The following is a 21,065-nucleotide window of genomic DNA, read 5'->3' as shown; positions in this document are numbered from 1 at the left end:
AGGTATTAGTGTCACCTTTACACTAATATTGGCAATTATGGTGATCAACTTGGTCAAATTCAGTTTAAAAAGGCTTATGAAGGCAAGCTCTCTGGAGTGGAGCATTCTGAAATGTTCTGATGTCTGTTTATTTTACTGTAATAGAGAATAAAATCTAGCTGTTTTGAAAACCCTTATTTGAATCCCACAAACTATAATTATGTTGCCAAGAGCTTTTTATGTGATTTTTCTTTTTTTCCAAAGGCCCCTCTCTTGCTACACATTGAGGTATGAATTATTCATTTCTAATGTGTCTGCTGGGCTGAAAGAGCAATGTTCTTGCTGCTAATTGTAGAATAGGTGTGGTTGATAAACCAGAACTACACAAAGCCACCCCACTTAACTTCAGGTGGACTGAGTTACATGTACTGAATGCTGTAGGAACAGAACTAAATAAAGCTTGTGAGTTGGTTGGGTCAAAGATGGTTAGAGCATAACACAGCGGTGATGGCGGTTGTGACCTCTGTGTAGTGTTAGGAGATTACAGCCTATTGAAACAGTTGTGATACAGTTAGATTTTGCTGAATAATGTTAGTGTGTGCATGTGTGTGATTCTTTCGCTCTCTTTCTTACTAGAGATGAAGACTTTTGCGTGAGCTCTGTCCTAGCATCGGATGTAATACATGCGACTCGTAAAGACATCCCTTGTATATTCAGGGTATGGCTACCAATTTACTCTTAAAGAAAATACAAGTTAAACACCAGTGGTTTATTTTGATAGTGAAGTACAGTATCCATATTTAATGTTTATTAAATTATGGAGAAGTGCAAGAATTTACAAGAGTTGCTGAAATTAGTAGGACAACAATATGATACTCCTCATAACTGAAATGTAAAGAACTAAATTATCTTCCTTTTACTGCTTCCTTGTATATCAAATTTGGCTTTTTTATTTTCTTGATTATAATTCAGTATATTTTTGTGTCCTCTCCATTGGTATTAACAGATCCTGGTTTAAATTTCTTAGCTTTGGAGGACTCTTGCTTTAGGAGCTAATGTTGTAACAGAGTAGGCTGAAGCTGGGGTTGTGCTCATTGAGTCTAGTTTGCCATGTGTCGTCTTGCATTAGAAAGTACATTTGAAATTTCTGTTTCCTTCATTTCATAATGAAGTGTAGTAGAAAAAATAAGAGAAAATATTTAACTTAGTTATAATGTCCTCTTTGATGTATGTTCTATCTAAATGCTGTATTTAGTTTTTAAGAACAGGAGCTTCTTTCGTAGATTTTATGTGAATTATATTTAATCTGGAATTTCAAAATACAAAGAAGAGTACGTTAGTATCCAATATCTAAAATCCCTTGCTTTTGAATACAGAAAATCACTGTTATCAGCATCTCTGATCTTCAGTCATTTAGAATCAAGTCAGTGGAACATGGGAGCCAAAGAGCTGACCGTCACATGCAGTTCCCAAAACTTGGTCTATGAAGATTTTACGTAGGAAATGTCTTGGCTACTTGAATGCTTTTGTGCCTTTGCTTTTCTGTTTTTTTCTAGAGGTATTTTATGCAGTGCTTTTTTATCCTTTAGTTTCTTCTGCTTTTACCTTCATTTTCCTCTCACTTGCTTCTAAATTTTTTTTTTAATTCCCATCTGCATGCTTTCGTCTCAAATTAGCAAATATGGAATACTATGGGAAAGGACTTCTGAGGAGAGAAAATAAGCTATGCAGAATGATGTTGATTTGTTTAAGAACAAGACATCCATGCAGTTTAGCCTGCCTCACTTGCTGCTCTAATTTCTGCCTGCAGTTTTTAACTGAAGGGGTGTCTACGAAAAAAACCCAATCTTTTTGTCAAATATTCCCATGTAAGAATAGTTGTAGGGAGAGACATGACAACACGTCTCCGTGGTTTGATCAGATTATCCCCTTCTAAGGAGATCTGATTAATTAACTGGAAGGCTAGTGTGAGTATATTCTTTCAGATGCTCTGTTGACAAGGGCCAGAGAAGATGCTGTCACAGTGCACCTGTTTTCTTAGTTTTATTTCCTCCTTCAAAACAAGGAATTTCTAAAACTGGAAACACGTAATATCTGATACAAGAGTCTATTTTCTCAATGTCGTTTAATTATATATTTGCAACTTCTTGATGTAATGGCATAAATTGGCTTCTATGCAACAGTTAAAACTGTTACTTTGCATTCTCTTTGTAAAAATGTGGTCATGCGTTATTTTGTGTAACAATGATACTGGTGGCTCACATAACAGGGATTTTCATTTTTTTTGGATCTTCCACCAGCAGAAAGCAATACCAGAGTGCTGCCAAACACTAAAATATTGCCCCCTCTGACCCTTCATGTAACCAAGAAGTGGAAGATCTTTTCTCAGACTCCAACATCTCTCCTTGGTGATCAGTTTTTAAAGCTGAATGTTAGGTCGTCCTGGCATCCGGACACTGCAGTCTTAAGTGCTGCCATCAATACTTTAAACTTTTTAGTAATGTAAGAGTGTCTGTAGTGGAGTCCTTCTACAGCTTAGCCGTTTGAGATAAGAAGCCTTGAGTTTCTTGGCAAATACTGCATTTTTGTACAATGAATAGTGCTAGGTGTATTATTTCCAACTTCTCCCTTTTTTTCCGCATTTGACTGCATGTTAAGATGCTACCTTCAAAAGACTGACGAGTAATACATGGTGGTACTTCAAAGGGAAAATCGCAGCTGAAGTCTGGTTTGGTTTTGTTTTGTTTTCAGCTTTAGAAATATTATCCATTATGACTTCATTCATCTTTAAAATATTAATGCTTAGTTACAGTTGAGACATGAACAAAGCTTGATGCAGAGTAATAAGAACTATGATCAATTGCAAACTACTCAGTTCTTTTCCTACTGCTCCTCACTTTCATCTTACTTCTGGAGTTCTGTCTTTGACATGCTGTTGTCCTAAGTTTACTTTCAAATGAAAGATCTCACTCTTTAAGGTGAATATTATTTGTTTAACTCACTCTTTCAGGAAGCACGTGTTACATAATCACATCATCCATCTTTATGGTGATTTCTTATCAAGGCATATAGGCTGCAGTTGTACTATTCATGTATGAATAGTAACAGCCTTCAATTTTGCACTTTTCCACCGTTGGCTGCTTTTTTTCTGATTTCTTGTTGTTATTCTAAAAGTCTGTTGCGAGGGCTGACACTGGCTGATGGCCTGTTTGTCGGTGGCTGAAAGTGTAGTTCCCATGACCTCACAAACCCTTCCATCTTTTCATACAGAACACAAAACTAATATTAAGAATTAATAAGCACATACTTTGGGCAACAGAAAGTTCCTGGATAGTTTTTCTTTTTAGAATACATTCTGCTTTGAGCTCTATAGGATGATTTACCTGAAAATTAAGTGAAGCCATAGTGGTTTTCTTTCAACATGGGGAAGCGGGAAAATGCAATACTTCAGTCTCAAAACATTCTTTCCTCCAGAGCTTTTAATGCAGATATAATGTGCTCTTCCCCCTGGAGAAATATCTTGAAAATTAAGTAGCAAAATCAAAATCTAAAACTGATCTTAGCAGTGCTATATGGTTTGAACACATCTGACTCAGAAAGCATGTGTGTAATTTTCCATAAGTTATTAAATATGATTGAGGTAGGGATCAGGACAAATTATGCCACGCTACTGAAATTCTGCTTCAGGGCAGGAAGGAGCCTTTTACTGCTATGTATTGATTATCATAGGAATGGAATGTAGTGTTCCTTGCCCATATTTTAAGATTCAGAATGATTAAGAAAGAGTAAGTATTTTGAAACAAAACCATTGCAGCTTGTGCGGGTTTTTTTTCCGAAGCGCTGTGGCTGTATTAGCTGTGTTGCATACCCCTCAGGTACATCATCACATTCTTATGAAAAATTGTATTTTACTTCACAGTTCCATGACGTATATAATACTGACAAAAAGGGCTTTTATTACTCTTACTGATTTCAATTTCTCTGTCTGTTAAAAGGTGACAGCTTCGCTCTTAGGTTTGCCTTCAAAATCTTGTTCTCTACTGATCCTCACGGAAAATGAGAATGAGAAGAGAAAATGGGTTGGAATCTTAGAAGGGTTGCAGTCTATCCTGCACAAAAACAGGCTGAAAAACCAGGTTGTGCATATTCCACAAGAAGCCTATGACAGTACACTGCCTCTTATTAAAGCAAGTTTAGCTGCTGCTATTGTAGGTATGTTTGTTTTCCCTTTAATAAGTGTATGAGGATTGTTGGGACTTTTATATGGGCTTCTGTAATGAGAGCACTGACACCCTGAAATAAATTCCTCAGCTGGATTCCTTCGTAGGAATTTAATAATGGGATGGGGGGAATGCTGATCTTGCATTGATATTCAGATTTCTTCATCCACTCGGAGGAAATGATACTGTCTATTTGTTTAACAGGTTGTTTTAGCGATATGATATATAGCATGCTTTTGACAGACTGCGTGAACTTGAGCAAAATTGATTTGCTGTTGAAAATCTATCCAGAAATATTTCCAGCTGTTCAAAGCAAACAGTCTGCTTTAAAGATAAGATTAAGTGTAGCTGAATTAATAGCCTTTTTTTTCTTTCCTGATTTAGATCGAGATAGAATAGCAATTGGTTCAGAAGAAGGACTGTATGTGATAGAGGTGACCCGTGACGGTAAGTTAGGCCGTAATGCATACATTAATTACATACATACAATGAGCTCCATAACTTTTAGTGCTGTTATAATACAGGTTATACAACAGTCCTTCATGTATAGTAAGGCTTACGCACTCAGTTAATTGGAGAGAAGGAAAAGTGAAAGTGAAATATAAGCACTAATTTGGTCATTATCATAACATTCAGTTGACTGGCTGAAATTAAAAGGGTGAGTTAGTGGGCATATTCTGACATACTGTCACCTTAAATGTGTTCCCACTGCAGGCAGCAAAATCCTTCAGCACACAGAGCATGCACAGCACACACAGCAGCTGTTAATGCACAATGAATTATCAAAAACATGAAAAAGTGATGAATAAGTCTAGTTAATTTTGCCCTCTGCTTCCAAAATAAGTTATTCTTATTTTGAACAAACCAGTGAATAAAAAAATGAAAAATAGAACAACTGAGTTAAACTGCATTTATAGAAGTTAAGTAATGTATTTCTAAGAAGCAATGCAGATCTAAAATACTGCTAGTTTATCCTTTTCCAAGTTACCATAGGAAATATTAGTTTTTTCTTTCTCTCTGACTTTAGAAGTACCAAACATGCCTTGTGAAGTCTGTGCTTTCTTGTAACTCGGAGACATTCAATTTAGACAATACTCTAAATTTATACTTTTTCGTTGTGTAAGAGCTAAACAACCTTGGTTCTCGGATAGGATTGCTTCTTACAAAATACCTAATGCTTTCTTCACCCATATTCATAACCACTGAGTTTAGGTTCTTCTGGTGTCTTTAACTATCTGGGAGTTGAGGTCAGCGATACAGGTTTGTAAAATGAAAAGGTGCCTTTTCTAGCTTTGGAAAAATCACTGGGGCACTCCTGAAATATCCCTTGGACTGCTTTTTATCATTGTAATTCGAATTCTGAATAGGTCATTTCTTTAAGCTTATTCTTGATGGAAGAATTTTAATTCCCTTTTTCAATACAAGTCATTTTGTGGCTGTTTGCAAGCTGAATTGCAGTTGTGCTAAAACTTGCATTTCAATGTAAAATAAAGCAGTGAATACAGGTTTTTTAAGAGTTACTTGTCTGAAGTCAGGGCTGTAGTTTTGGGGACAAAAAGTGAAGTGTTATTGCTTCCTCTTGCTTAGAATAAGCCCATGCCCAATTCCAGGAGAAACTGCTTTATACGTGGAGACAAGCAGATATTTGAAATTCTTTCTAGCAGTAATAAATACCATTCCTTTGAGTAAACTTCCAGTGGTCACCATTCCATAAGTACTTAGATATAAACATAACTTTAGATACAAATAATTCCAGAGATTCCAGTACAGCTTCTTGCATAAAAGAAAATTGTACATTTAATTTGAAAGGTCATTTCATAAAGGAACAGTTATCTGCATCAGTGTCATATGTAAATGTGAAAATGTATTATTAATTTTGGTTTTAAGTTAAAAGATGTTTTGTAGGAGTTTTCTGTGGCCAGTTCCTGTGTGTTAATAGTATTGTTATAAATCATAATCTCTTTTTCATTTTATGACAGTTGTAATTTTCTGTGTTAATTACCTGCCAGCTGCTTATATCAAAGATCTTTGGTCAGAATATAATTTGGTTCTTGCCACATAAACTAAACTGTAAGCTGGAGTTGGAGCTAGATAGAGGAAAAAAATCTTTTCTCAGTGTCAAAGTTCCAATGGCTGGTTCTTCCTTAGAACATTTACTTGGACTTATCATCTATTTGTGCAAATACAAGGATGACACAAAAGCATTTGGCTGTGTGAACTAAACAGCCAAAGTCTTGTTAAAAGTTTACAGAGTTTGGTAACTTGGCTAGGTTACTCAGCTATTACTGAAAAATATATATCTGAATTCCAGTTAATATTTCTTTTTAAATTATGATTCATAAATATTTCTAATATATTCAACAAGCAGAAAAATGAAAGTGACATTTAAATATAATTGGCATGTGTGTGTTAGGTTTCTTAGTTTTAAATTGCTTAGTCTCTTCTGTTTGTACCCCATGAAATACTCAGTACTTTCTTGAAAGTACCTGTATACCCACAATCCCAGAAGCAGAACACGTTGTACCTAACCGTCTTGGCTGACTTAGTTTTAAAAAGCCCTTCAAACAGTGAAACTCCTCATATTCCATGAGTAGCCTAACCAGTCTTTACTGTGAGAAGGCTTTTCCTGTTGCCTGTCCCAAACCTCTCCCTACAGCTGAAACACATTCCTTCTTATCCTTTCCCCATCGGACACAGCATTTTTTGGCTTTCCATATAGGTGTTTAATATGCCTTTACTGTACTATTTTTTGTATTTGGTTGAGACATTTGCCAACAGTAGAGCATTTTGTATCACCAGTTATCAGCATTTAATATTTTTTATTTCTTTTCTTTGTGTTCTGCCAATTTTTCTTCCTCCATAATTTACTGAAGATGCTGATATATTCCTGAAGGTGGGAGCCATTTCAGAAGATACAGCATCTAGCAGTGTATAGATAGTACAGATATTATATAGAAAAATTTCTCCATTTATTCCAGATGTTAAGCAGCCTTTTCCTGCAAAATGTTGCTGAGACCTTCTATCGATAGAGTCACAGGAATGCTTTGTTTCACTGTTTGTTCTAAGAATTAATAACAGAGCATTTAAGACATGTAATATGTGCTCCTTCGTAGCTGGCATGTGTCTGTGTTTAGATTTGTCTTCGGACATCAGTCTGTAACACTGCAGCATTTACAGGCCTGATGGTTTTCTTGTTTAACTTATGGTAGCTCTCATTTCCTTTACAGTGATAGTCCGAGCTGCTGACTGCAAGAAGGTGTATCAGATTGAGCTTGCTCCCAAAGAGAAGATTATCATCCTCATCTGTGGTCGGAACCATCACGTTCACCTTTACCCCTGGGCCTCTCTGGATGGGTCGGAAGGAAACTTTGACATTAAGCTTGCAGAAACAAAAGGCTGCCAACTGATTACAACTGGAACACTAAAGAAGAGTTCTTCGACTTGTTTGTTTGTGGCTGTCAAACGACAGGTTTTTTGCTATGAAATTCACAGAACTAAACCTTTCCACAAAAAATTCAGTGAAATTCAGGCTCCAGGAACTGTACAGTGGATGTCAGTGTTCAAGGACAAGCTCTGTGTTGGCTACCAGTCTGGGTTCTCTCTGTTGACCATCCAGGGAGATGGACAATCTATAAACCTGGTAAATCCTAATGACCCCTCACTTATCTTCCTCTCACAGCAGTCTTTTGATGCCCTTTGTGCTGTGGAGCTCAGTAATGAGGAATACCTGCTTTGCTTCAGCCATATGGGAGTATACGTCGATTCGCAAGGTCGAAGGTCACGCATGCAGGAACTAATGTGGCCTGCAACTCCTGTTGCCTGTAGTATGTATATGTTTTTCTGTTGCCATATCCCTGTTGCTGCTTTACTTGTCTAAAAATAATCAGCATTGTATTCTATTTTGCTTCGGTTTGTCTTTCAACAACTACAGTTTAACATTTGATGAGTTAACAACATACATAGTTCTTCGTGGTGGTAGTTTTGGACTTGGCCATCTCCCTGGGCTGAGATCCTGGACACTGCAAGAAAAGAAGCTGTCACAGAAACGTGGATTATGGAATGCAAAATAACTTTTACAGAGAGTAGTCCTGGACGTAGGCCAGCAGAAGACTATTTGTCTGTGAAATTCTGTAAAGATTTTTGCTCCCCTAGAGAGTGCAAGTGCCTAGTTATCTGTAGGATGTCTGTGTGTCCTATACTCCAAGTACAGTAGAAACTTGAACAAGAAATGTAACTGCAACTCTAAAGGGTCATAAAGATAACAAAGTAAGAGGTAAAAATATTGCTTTTAGCAGAACTGGCAGCAATTTTTCTCCTATTGGTTTTATTTTTAAGGGGAGAATTTCCAAAAATAATATAGACAAGTGGAGGGTGATTTTTCGGCTACTCTGCTTGTTTCGTGAGCGTGGCTTTATCAGCTAGTTATGATAGAAGCACATGCAGAGCATTTTTCATTATTTAGTAGTCAAAAGCAGTTCATGATTAAAATGGGATTTCTGTTTGGAGCTTAAATAGCAGTTAAAATGTTTTGAATGATTGAAGGTAAGAAATAGCTTTTGGCTTAAATAGTACAGCGAGCAGGTAAGTGCATGTTGGTGTCTTTAGGTCAGGCCTTAATAGCAGTTTGTCGAATTTTAATTGTCTGTAACTGCAGTTGTTTGCTTGCTTTACTCTGACCAAATTCTATACAGAAATCTGAAGCAAAGGCCCAAGGAAACAATGTAGTTGCAAATTTAGTTTAAAACACCATTAGCCAAAGCTAATGTTTCCTTTTCCATTATCAGCTTTAGAGTTTTTTGCACCTCAGCAAACTAGGCGTACTAGTTAATGAGTTTGTCCGTTGTTATTATTAGAAGCTATTCTTACTGTGAACTGTTTTATGGCATTCTTATATGTGCAGTCCTGTGTGGCATTGGCCTTGGGCAAGAGCAGAGCAACTTTTTCTGCTGCCAAAAGAAACAGGATTACTTCCATTTTCATTAGCCTCATCCTCCCTCCTCAGTCCTAGTGTCTGTCAGTAGTGATGGCAGCGTTTTTTAACTATCCCAGCAGGAGACCATCAAAGTGGAAATGATTCTACCCCTGTTGCAGTTTCTGCTGTGGTGAAGGATCATGTTGTAGAGAGGTCTTAGGGTATGATGGAGAATTTATCTGTAGGACATTCATTCCCCTCGTGCCAGTAGAGGCCAAGGTCTGCCCTAACACAGTCAGCTCTGCTATCTCAGGCAGCCTGTCTAGGTCACAGTCAAACCAGCTTCATGTGCTAGTTCCGTGCTGAGTCATTGTAGGTGTTGAGGGGCTGCTTAGCTTGAGTACAGCGCAGAGCATAGGCTTGGAGCCAGCAGGTCTTGAACCTGTAGTGTGGGCAAGCCCAGTGCAGACACTGACGTGTCTCTTGGGGAACCAGTTGAGATCTGATCAAGCTCGTCAGCTCTGACTGGTAAGTGCTGGCCTTGGCTACAGACTGGTCAGGCAGAAGTAGTTGGTGTTTCTGTCGTATGCCCAGTGGTCTCCCTTGATTTGGACATCCAAGCCAGACCCCATATAATAAGTACCTGACCACAAATCACTACTGGGATACATATTTCTGATAGCCGTCTAAGGATTTCTGTGAATTAATTTAAAAAATAGCACCAAAGCCTTATTTCAGTTCTTCAAAGTAGGTACTGTGATGTCTTCAGTGTCCTCAAGGAGTTATTTTTCTATAGTTTATTGAAGCAGCTCTCCTCTCTATTAAATCCCATAAATTTCTGGTAACTGCTCTTTGCATCAGTACACAGTCTTTATGTGAGAAGAAACATGTTGGTATGAAGCTCTAGGGATCTCCGCTTTTTGTTTGACCTAAAAGAAACTTTTCTGATGATGCTTTTTATGCTTTTTTTAAAAAAAAAAAAAAAACGTTGAAAAGAGAAAATGGGTTGTGGACTTTGAGCATTGTGACATTTTTCTGTTAACCTGATGAAAGCAACCCATACATGAATATCTAAAGCTAGATAATTGTTAGCAAAAGAGGAAGGAAATTGAGAACAGATCCACATCATGACTCTATGACCCACCTCACAGATGGTGGCCCTCTCTTTTCTCCTTCACACAGCAGATGTATAGTTAGTTTGCTGCTTCCGAAATGAAGTAATCTGCATCTGTAGAAAAGCTAGCAGCTCAGTTCCTACCAAGTAGCAAATTTGTATGCATCTGAAAACTTCAGATGCTATTTTGCAATTTCATGAAATCATAATTTGAAGTTTAAAATACTGAAAGGGTCAAATTTTAATCTTTCCATGATGCTGACAGTTGTCATTAGCAAATCTATTGTCAGAAAATTATCTCTTTGAAAGTGGGGCTGGGAAAAAGTGTTTTAAAATGTATCTTGCGCATGGTTGGAAAAGTTGTAACTATTGAAATTTGCTCAAATATATGTCAGTTCTGGACTAGTGAAACCACATTAGGGTTTTCTGTTTGTTTTTAACCTATGCAGGTTGCAGTTCTTCATACGTCACGGTGTATAGCGAGTATGGTGTTGATGTATTTGATGTTAACACTATGGAATGGGTACAGACTATTGGCCTGCGAAGGGTAAGTAATTTTCTTTGAATGTAGAACTTAACTGTGTTAATTGCAAATGAGAGGTATCTTCACAGCGTATGGTAGGCTTGAGTTAATTCTCTGCCTCCTTCCTCAAAACAGATCAGACCATTAAACATGGATGGCACACTGAATCTCCTTAACTGCGAGCCACCAAGATTAATATATTTCAAGAACAAGTTTGCAGGTGAGTACTGAGCAAGGGGAGAAATGGGAAAATAATATGAAGCTAACTGGGTAATTTCAAGCAATGTTACCTTTGCATGAGATTAAAATTGTATTGGATTCGTCTGGGTCAGCATGTACCTATGTATGTGAAATTGTGCCATTACAGCAGGAGCTGTCCTCAGTGTACCAGAAACATCTGACAACAGCAAGAAGCAAATGCTTCGAACTAGGAGCAAAAGAAGATTTGTATTTAAGGTTCCTGAGGAAGAGCGATTGCAACAAAGGCGGTAAGAATTTAGTCATGGTATGTAACTTAATATACATGATGACATGCAGAGACTGGGAATGCTAATAGTAAGAATCACTCTGTTCTTTTAGGGAGATGCTTAGAGACCCAGAACTAAGGTCAAAGATGATTTCTAACCCAACGAATTTCAACCACGTGGCTCATATGGGACCAGGAGATGGAATGCAGGTTCTCATGGACCTCCCACTGGTAAAATATATTTAAAAGAGAGGGAAATATATGTGCATTTGTTCTTAATCAGAAAAACAGTGAAGGTGAGCTGTATGAGGTTCGAGTACTATCTCTGTGCCAAATTCTTCTTTTAATCATTTTGAGAAAGGTGAACCTTCCTGATTTGCAATGCTTCTAAATCCTGTGCAAGGAAATACTGTTAGCTGACTTATGAATGAGACATGGAAAGAAATAGATATCACTGCCAGGAGCTTGTTAGTAGTATTGTAAATAATCAGTCTCTTCTCCTTCCTTTTTCTTGTTTGTCTTCTTAAAATAACAGAATGAATTTCCTTCCCTCTCGACATTCTGCTCTGATATCACCTCTAACAGGCTTGGAGCACTTCTATCACAAGCCCTATCTCTGCTGAAATCTTTCTCCAGAGTGACCATTCCTCACTGCAAGGCTCCCCTCTGCTTTCTTCCTCTTCCTGTCCCTCCTCTGCTTCCCTAGCAAGGGTAGGAGTAGCTTCAAACTGCTAGGAACTGGAATGGTGTGCTTGTGGCACTTTGCCAATTCTAGAGCAAAAGCAAGGGGGAAAAGCAGTGCTGTGGAGGTAACTGAAATGCACGTGAGTTGCAGTGCTTTATACCATTATTTTAGTTTTGTATATAACAAATACAGCATTTTGAGAGCTATTTTAGTGTTAAATCCATGAGAGGAAGGTATGAAGGTATACTTTTCTGTTCTGCACCCTCCATTTTATAGCTGCTAGTGGAGGCTTTCTCTTATCTTTCTCAGCTATCCCGGATGAGGGTAATGCATTTGTCCTTTCAGCAGGAGGAGAAAGGAAGGCAGAGCAGTTGGTGCAGTCCTTACCCCTTCATAGAGGGTATGCTGGCTGATAGCTTCTAGTGGCTGCTATGGGTCTTAGTTCTTTCTCTGTCTTTCTCAGGGTTTGTCTCTGTTACTGAAAATATGTGGATGTGGTCAAGTAAGTTCAGAGTTTTTCTACCAACACTGGGTTGTAATAGCTTCAAAACCACAGTAAAGTTTTCATGAGTAACAACTCCTAGTTGGATAGCTTTTGTTGCTGGCTAACGAGGTATTTTGTTTCAACTGTAGAGTGTCCTGCCTGCTGCACAGGATGAAAAACCATGTCCCGCTACAGCTAACCTCTCACGGCAACAGCAACAGCAGAGAAACAAAAGCTATATTTCATGGCCCTCATCAAGTAAGGCTGGAAGCAAGCTTGTCAGTTCTGGGCTGTAATTTAGGGCTTCAACGAGAGGTGTAACACCTGCCTTTCTTCTTTCTTTCCCTATAGGTGGCAGTGATGTGGGAGGTGCCATGCCTTCCCGAAGCATGTCCGATCCTGACCAGGAGTTTGACAAAGAGGTACAGTAGCTTTTATTAAATAGAGATCGGCAATATCCAGTTGCCACAAAGTGCTTTCTTTTTCCAATAAGTTACATTTCTGAGGAAATATTTCCTAAAGACTGTGTTCTTTATGGAGATATTTTCCTTCCACATGTGTTTTCTTCAGCCTGTAATATATGATTGCAAATTAGATACACCAGCACAAAAGCAAAGCTGTGAAAAGATCTTTTTATGGCGATATTTTAAGTGTTATGTCTCGGATTAAGCTTTATAGACAAGGGAAATTTGACTAATTGATGAAATGTCCCCAAAGCTCCTAAAAATGTTCTCTAGGCTATTGGCGTAGAATAGCAAAGTGATACAACTAGTTAAGTAATTTTCTGTGCTGCCTTAAGGAAGACTTTTTGTCATGTAACTTAAGAAGGAATCCTATTTTAAAATATGTAAAACCACTTTTAGCAAGAGTGAAAGTATGTGCCAGTAGTCACCGAACTGAAAATGTCCTGGCTGTACAAAACTACTGTTCGTTTATCTTAGGAGAAAAGATGTATGAATTTTGTTTCCTTGATTTGTTATGGGTGTAGCTTCTTCCAAGCTTTGCTCAAGAACTGCTGTGCAAAGAAAGTGTTAGGAAATATTCCTGGGAGGCAAACTCCTAGATCAAGATCTTAACATCTTTTTAGCACTTTCTGGTACCTACCTACAGGCCCATGTAACATTCTGGATTTTGAAGGGTGCTTTCCTGAAGCCAGACCTTTTCAGGATGCCTTAGTACACCCCAAGTCAAAGCATTTGTTCAGAGTTATGATCACAGCATTCCTCTGACTTCCTTTGTAACCTCAATTAAGCATTACATCCTTAAAAAAGGACCCTTAAAAGCAATTGGTTTTGAAACTGTCTTCATTTGCAGCAGTGCTGATGGCAGACTTAGTTGTTTTGCAGCAGCCTTCCCAAATGCCATTATATTCCACACTCTAGTGATAATTACTGTTTGTAGACACAAGTAGTGGTGTGTTCTAATGTTGTTACAATGTTTTCTATTTTGGCAGATCTTACAATTTCCTATGACTTCTTAAATTTAAAGAAAATAGTAGTTTGAAACTTGAAAAAGGAGCCTCTAGGTTACCTTTTGCTTTATGCTATTTTCCCCATGGCTTTTGGCTTTATCACAGCATGAACTGGATCATGTTAGGATAATCTTGTTATAGGTGATCTTATTGTTTGAGCCATGCAAAACAGTGTGAACAACTTTCTTGAAGGATGTTACCTTCCTGTCTATTTGCGAAATATATATTCCCTTTCTTGAAAGTCACTTGCTACAGTGTGCCAGTTTTTCTGTGCAGTATTTCATTATCTGTGAATGTGTGCAGTGCTCAGAGAAGTAACTCACCAAAATAGTGGGAAATTTGCCAGCTATCCGGTTGAAGTGAGACCAGTCTGTGAAGGCAAATATCCAGCAACCAGTCGAAATAGCTGTCTTTATTAGATATTGACGGAGGGTGTCTCGAGTATATTTTGTTTCCAGATCTCCAGACTGATTCTTGCAAACCTTCACTTTTTTTTCTGTGAGGCACTTCACATGCTTGTAGCTGTTGCTGTTTTGCAAACAGTTCATGTGCTTGTTTCCTTCCTTCTCACCAAAATGAAGATGTTGTGAGCGTATTTGGTTATATGTTTATATGGGCAGATAAATCTACTCCTGGCCTATAAAAACTGCGTGAAAAACACAGGCTGGTAAATCCAGAACAACAGGGGAGAGATAGATCCGTTCTGTCAGGAAAGTGTTGCAGTTGCTGAAGGAGGGAAGCCTGAGATGTAGCAATTTCCTTGTGCTTTGCACTAATTCCTGTTATGTTAGAAGTTTGCTTTCAGACTGCACTACCGCCTGTTGACAAGAATGGAAGTATTTTCATGAATGTTTAGCTGTGACATGAATCTAATACACACTGCTTCATAGGTGTTGCGCCCCCTAATTTTTGAGTACCTTTGAAAGTTTTTGAGCATAAAGAATTTATTTTAAGTAACATAATTTTTTTTTTTAATGTTTCTCGTTAACAGCCTGATTCAGACTCCACCAAACACTCTACTCCATCCAACAGCTCAAATCCAAGCGGTCCCCCAAGTCCCAACTCTCCTCATAGGAATCAGCTTACACTAGATGGACTGGACCAGTCAACTTGTGATGCATAACACTACTGCTCTCACCATTCTGGCATTGATCATCCACTACTCCACGGAGTATTCAAGAGCAGGACAAAGCCGTCTCAGATGCTAGTGCCAAGACTGACACTGAATCGCTAGTGTTGTACAAGAATAATTATATATCCAGATTGTAGATACAAATATTGAAATGAAGAAAATTGTTTACTAAATAGCGATGGAGCTTTTTATGCAGAATTGTTCACTGCTCAGTTACAGTTGATTCTTTCTGCACAGCTGTGACACAGTTTTATTGCATAGGAGCATTTCAGGCCACCAGTAAAGTCTTATTCTTATGCTGAAAAAGAAATAGAGAGAGATACTGATAATGTTGCTACAATATCAGGAATATTATTTTTCTATAGAATGATGTAATGTCTCATTAGCAGGAAATCCTTTTAGACACAATTTGGACCTCTACATAGGAAATGCGAGCAGGTCTAGTTACATCCTCAGATGAATACACTTTTCCCTTTTTCCCATAACTGTTTGTTTCCTAAATCTTAAGGAGAATGCTAGGAAGCTGTAGGTTGTTTCCAACATCAATAGAATCACCAGGAAGTTAAATAAAAGTTGGTTATAGTTTTGTGGCCTTTTAATTCAATTTAGCCATTACATATACAGCTGCATAACTGTCTTTCTATCTTTCTACCAACTTTTTAGTCTTGTACATAGGACTACTGCCAGTTATCTGTTACCTATACCCTGCTTTTCAGTCCTCATCAAGCACTCATTAGTCAGGGCTTCTAAAATGTTGGTAATTACTGCTGTGAAAAAGAAAATTTACTCTCTAGTTCCTGCCTATCTGACCTCTGAGAAGTTATTTCTCCTGGTTTTTTGGCATAAGGACACACTACATTGTTTAGCTAGCAAGCCTTCTCGTGGACGGTGTTACCCTCAAAGTCTGCTTGATCTAAGGGACTATATCGCACTAAAACATCAGTTTGTTTTATCGGTTACCAAAGTGGAACGTGAAGGATGTGTAACTGGGGGTGCTGCTTTTCTCATTAATTGTATCCTCACCTGCATGAAGACCCCATGATTATTAATCAAGTATTGATCATGTAGAAAAATGCACAACACACTCCTGTATATTTTGCTATGGCCCACGTGCAGTGGTGATGTTTTGCGTGTATATTTAATCTCATGCTTCCATGTATTATACATTTAGTAATCAAAAGATTTGTGACCATGTTTCATTAAAAGCTTGTAATTAATTCAGTGGCTGGCATATCCAGTTTGTCATTGTCACACTAGTGTGCCTTCTGTGCCAATTTTATGACAGTTGGATGTCACTTATTTAAAATTTGGTTTAATGGGCTAATGATATACCAATGGCTAATGTTCTTTTCTGAAACACTGTATAGGATGTGCACTTATCTTTAGTTTAAACCGAGTGTTCTAGTCAACATTTAATCCTGTTACATTAAGTGTTCGACAGTTGCTCTTTTTCTCAGATTCTTCATAAAGGGGCTCAGTTAGAGCTGGACACTACTGCTTTGTGGGTTTTCTGGTTTTTACTTTTTTAATGTAAGTCTAAGTCTTTGTAATTATTGAATTGTGAGAACATTTTTGGACAATTTACCTGTCAATAAAGCAGAAGAGGGAGGTTTTAAAGTTTATAGTCGTCTGTCTTGACACGTGGAAACAGTCTACTGCTGATGCTTGCTTTAGTTTCATGGTAAATTCACTTTGTTCACATGGGTCTTAAACTGAAAGGTACTTTGAAGCTCCATACCTGAATGCTACAAGTAAGGTCTGTGTGTTCCTGCACCTAAATGCATGTTCAGGAGAATTGGAAGTCCTTTTGGTGGAATACAGAGTTGAAATTCTGTGCCCTCTGTTTGTGTTAGAGTTGTCATTTCATAGAGTTGCTGGCCCTATTAATTCATCTTTAAATTATTGATATGACTGCTTCCGTATGGCCAAAGGATAGTAGCGGGGCTGCAGGATCTCTTCAGGTATCTTTAGTGTGAAAAAGCAATAAAGACTTTTGACTTGTTGTCAAAACAGTAGTCCCAAAGAAACACTTAGGAACATTTCAAGGGTTGGTGTGTGAATGATGCAGCCCCTAATATGTGGTTTTAAAGCTCCCTTCATGCTTCAGTGTTTGAACACTGCAGAGCTCACTGTAACTGGAGTGGCACCAATGTCTTCCCTTAGCATATCTTGGGTAAGCATCCCTTATGGAGAGCCCAAGTGCTCCTGAGTTACTCAATTTGTCTCACCCCTCTCACTCCATGTTATCTTAATGGGGAAGGCCCAGATTAATATTTTGGACCCTGCTGTCCCTTGCTTGACCAAACCTTCCTGGGCAAGTCCAGCAGGCTGGGATGGGTTGGCTTGGGAAGGTGGTCCTGACCTCTGCCCTGGACACGGGGGGGACAGCGATAGGAGGTTTGAGGGCCATGTGCCGGAAGCCTTCTCACAGGTATTCACACTAATCAGCCTTTGACTTTTAAAAAAAGCATTTCTACTGCTCTTGAGCTGATTTTTCATTGCACAGTGAGGACTTTGGATGACAACAAAGTCTTTAATTATGGGGGTATTAAATCATAGCACTCAGCAGTGCCAAACCTCTGTTATAATTTAAGCAGGAGAACGTTTCTGGAAAAATAAATTAATTGCTCAGTATGGATACATTATTATTTTTTTTTCCCCTCAAGTCTGGCCAAGCAAAATTCCTGCCTAAGTTCACCACAGCCCTTTGCAAATCTATTCCCTTAAGGCTTCTGATGCTGGTTACCTAAAGAGTCCTCCTAAGCCCTCAAGAGAACTTTTGGAAATGCGAAAACTCCATGTGAAATGTTCCTCTGACAGTGCACTTTGTTCTCCGGGGAGGCTCCTAGTCTAATATCACAAGCGAGGAATTGAGTTATGCTAGGAATGAGGATAATTTGGTCTCTGCCTGCCTCTCTCCCCATTCTGTTTTCACAGAGGCATTACATCAGGTCCTGAAGCCAGGGCAATGGGCGTACCATTCACCAGAACGTGATGGTCACTTCTAGCACAGAACTTTTCCCTGAAAGGCTGTGTATTTTGGGATACATCCTGGTGTCACTTGCTTCCCAAGAACTGAAGCCACCTGCCGACACCTCTGTCTGCGGCACAGATGTGCTGACAACACAGCTTCCTAAACGGGTGCAGTCTGCCAGGTGGGGATGTAAATATTTGCTTTATGTTTTCAGGGTAAGTGCTTAACATGGCTAAATCACAGAGGAGGGACTTCAGCATGGAAATACTGAATGTCCAGGCACTCTCATTCTCCACTATGCCAAATTAGGCATCTCTGGGAGAAAGCACTTGCACAAAAATCTTAAGGTTTGGAAGTGGTGGTCTAAAGCACTGAGAAGCAGGGAAGCGTTTGAGGGAAAAGATGGCTGTGGGAACTGAACTGCACCCTTGTGAGAGTTAAGCAAAGAAACAGTCAAAAGAGGGTGGCTCATCATGCCCACAAACCTTCTCTTGCTGCAGAGTTTAGCCTATTTTAAAAGAAAAAGCTAGAAAAGAAATGGTGCCAACCTGCTGGAGCACCTCGTGTTCTGATTTGCACTCTGCCTGCTCCGTACAAAGCAGCTCCAGCAGGCAGGAGTGAGGAGGACATACCAGGAAGTTCATTGCCCAGCCCTTGCCTTCTGTTGTGGTGGCAGCTGGTCTGAACCACCTTCTGCTGTCTGCTTGGACCCCTGGACCCCTGTAAATGCCGCTTCCCTCTCTATTTCCACTTGCATTGCTCTTTGGAGAGCCCTAAGCTCCTTGCAGCTCGTGGGTCAAGCGCTATAGCTCCTGCCACCATCACCCAGCGAAGAGTAGCTGCTGTCCTACACGTTGAGGGCTCACCGCTGGCAGGGGAGTGCAGCAGGGGGGCGGTCAGAGGAGCTCTGGTTCGTGGGTAGAGGTGCCATGGGCATGGGTACCACAGAAAGGAAGGCACAGTGCTTGGAAAGAGCCATCGTGATCTTGGTGCTCCCTTGCAAAGCCTTTCTAAACGTGTTTCTGGGCATGTAGGGTGATGATGAGGCTGGACATCAGCTGCATGTCCGTTGCAGGATGCCCGGGAAAGCCGAACATTTGCAGAGCATTGTCCCAGTGGTGAATGATGCTCAGACCAGCATTGCCAGCAGGGTTAGCTGAGGACAGGAGCAGAAGATGGCAAGCAGGACGTGCTCAGCAAGGGAGAGCTGCAATGCTGCACTCCAGCCAGAGGAGGAACATGAACTCAGAAATCAGCCCGCTCCCTAGCCTTGCAGCAAATATTTTCCCTGCTCCCCACTAGCTGCAGCACTTTTTGGTCACCTGACTACGCAGGTTTATGCAGTGTTATTTGTTGTTTTCTCATAGATAAACCCCTCAGAATTTTAGGAGCATTACCTGCTTTCAAGTTTTGTACACTGCCCTGTAGTCCTATGAGGAAGAGCAGTATGGAGCCCCATGTGCTGATGGAGGAGATGGCCACCCTGCAGCGCCTTCGCCACCTCTTGCACTCCGCTGGTGCCCCTGCCAAATCCTCTGCCTTTCGCGGCTGCTACCTCCTGCTTAAAAAAAAAATGCATTGGGCCAAGCCTGTTTGTAGGCTTAGTGGCATTTTGAGCACTGCTGCCTGCTGCTCTGTCAGAATCTGGGTTTGCACAACTTCTGTGAGCGACTGCAAAGCACGGAGGGAAGGCATAGTGTTATAAGTTGGTATCCATTAATAATGTGCAAGTTGTGTTTTCTCTCAAGGCCCTGGGAAGCAATGAGTCCTGAGATCTTGCCATTAATGCTAATGCATTTTGCATTAGTCCGTCACAACGGGAGACCCTTGACTCCCAGGACCAAGAGTATAACAAAGTCATAAAGTGTTCAGCCGTGCCACGTACAGCCTCAGCGACATAAACCCCCTATCTAGCTTGCTGCTTACCAAAGATGTCTGCCAATTAAATTCCTTGTTTAGGCAGGATCCCAGGAGAGACCCTTGTGTACCAAACCCCATTGCGTTAGCCTGCCTGCACCACGGGCTGCCTGCGTATACTAGTGCGCAGGGCAGCTATCATGGATACAGCTGGTTTTCCAGCAGCTGTTGGCCTCCAGCACTGCAGACGTGCTCTGGTGCTTCAGGTTTTTTTTCTGCAGAGCTCTCCCCCTCCCTGTGACGCTTTCTGTACAAGCGAGCGAACGTGGCTCCTGAAGGAAAAGTACAGAATGTGCTCTGCTAGCACACTGACAAAAATTGATCTCTACTTTAATTAAAGCCTCTATTGTAATTGACCTCGAGCTGCTAATGCATTTTAAAAATGAAGCCTCGCCAGCAGCAGATCCATACACCCCAGTACGGAGGTGCTACTGGGCAGTGATCCGTGCTGCTGGGCGATTTGCCTCCCTCCGTGCTGGCTGTGCGGTCAGCTGCATGTCCCTGGAGAGCATCCTGCCTCACGAGCACACACCTGCCCACAGCCCACCCTGAAATCCCCACATGCTCAGGCGGGATGCAGAGCTGATGTCCTCAGCTGCTCGCAGGGGAAAAATACCCACCATCTTGTGCAATGGACCCTGTTGCTGCTAGCTTGCCTTTTACCTCCCCAGGCACGCTGCCACGGGATGCTCTTGCCTTCTGCCTTCACCATACACTGTGAGGGATGCTGCCACCAAGCCCCATCATGATTCTGAAGTGAGGGTCTCAAAAAACAGCAGAAGGAAAAAAGTGTTTCTCTCCAGGATGAGTAGCATGGGACTCCGTGGGGAATGTCACCAAGCCCTCTCCTTCGTGCAGGGCAGCGCTGGGATGATGGGCTGCCTGGTGCAAGAGCCTCTGGTGTGCAGCACTGCATCAGTGTCAGCCAGGGAAAAATAAATCATGCTTAGTTAAAGGCTTGTAAGCCAAAGGAGATTCAGTCACTTGCAGTGAACTGATTTAAAAGAGGCAAAAAAGCACAAAAAGGGTTTTGCAAGCAGCAAGTGAAACACCTGTACAGATATGAGCACCCCCGTACCCTGCAGTGAAACCCAGCCATGGTGTGGGCTGGCAGATGCTGTGGCTGCTCTCTCAGGCACTATGGTAACATCGTGGCACCAGTGCCTTGCTAGTAAGGGAGGCACAGGC

General features: G+C 40.3%; 1 protein-coding gene across 13 annotated transcripts in view; it reads left to right on the top strand.

The window, feature by feature from the left end:
• The window catches only part of CDC42BPB (CDC42 binding protein kinase beta), a 103,598-nt gene extending 86,992 nt beyond the window's left edge, over nucleotides 1–16,606 (top strand). For 6 of the 13 annotated variants that reach the window (XM_054067178.1, XM_054067174.1, XM_054067170.1 and 3 more), the window contains 11 exons: nucleotides 616–697; nucleotides 3,975–4,191; nucleotides 4,584–4,646; nucleotides 7,427–8,023; nucleotides 10,675–10,772; nucleotides 10,884–10,968; nucleotides 11,116–11,236; nucleotides 11,328–11,445; nucleotides 12,533–12,641; nucleotides 12,735–12,805; nucleotides 14,846–16,606. In XM_054067178.1, the coding sequence (XP_053923153.1) occupies nucleotides 616–697; nucleotides 3,975–4,191; nucleotides 4,584–4,646; nucleotides 7,427–8,023; nucleotides 10,675–10,772; nucleotides 10,884–10,968; nucleotides 11,116–11,236; nucleotides 11,328–11,445; nucleotides 12,533–12,641; nucleotides 12,735–12,805; nucleotides 14,846–14,977 (1,693 nt within the window). In that variant the 3' untranslated portion in view covers nucleotides 14,978–16,606. Of the gene's footprint in view, nucleotides 1–615; nucleotides 698–3,974; nucleotides 4,192–4,583; nucleotides 4,647–7,426; nucleotides 8,024–10,674; nucleotides 10,773–10,883; nucleotides 10,969–11,115; nucleotides 11,237–11,327; nucleotides 11,446–12,362; nucleotides 12,402–12,532; nucleotides 12,642–12,734; nucleotides 12,806–14,845 lie in introns of those variants that run through there. The other 7 variants (XM_054067171.1, XM_054067180.1, XM_054067177.1 and 4 more) reach the window with 4 other exon arrangements.
• Nucleotides 16,607–21,065: the final 4,459 nt, after the last annotated feature.

Source organism: Cuculus canorus, chromosome 5 (assembly GCF_017976375.1).
Source record: "Cuculus canorus isolate bCucCan1 chromosome 5, bCucCan1.pri, whole genome shotgun sequence".
Classification (NCBI taxonomy): Eukaryota; Metazoa; Chordata; class Aves; order Cuculiformes; family Cuculidae; genus Cuculus; species Cuculus canorus.
The sequence above is the reverse complement of the archived record's forward strand: the minus strand, read 5'-3'. Positions and strand labels throughout refer to the sequence as shown.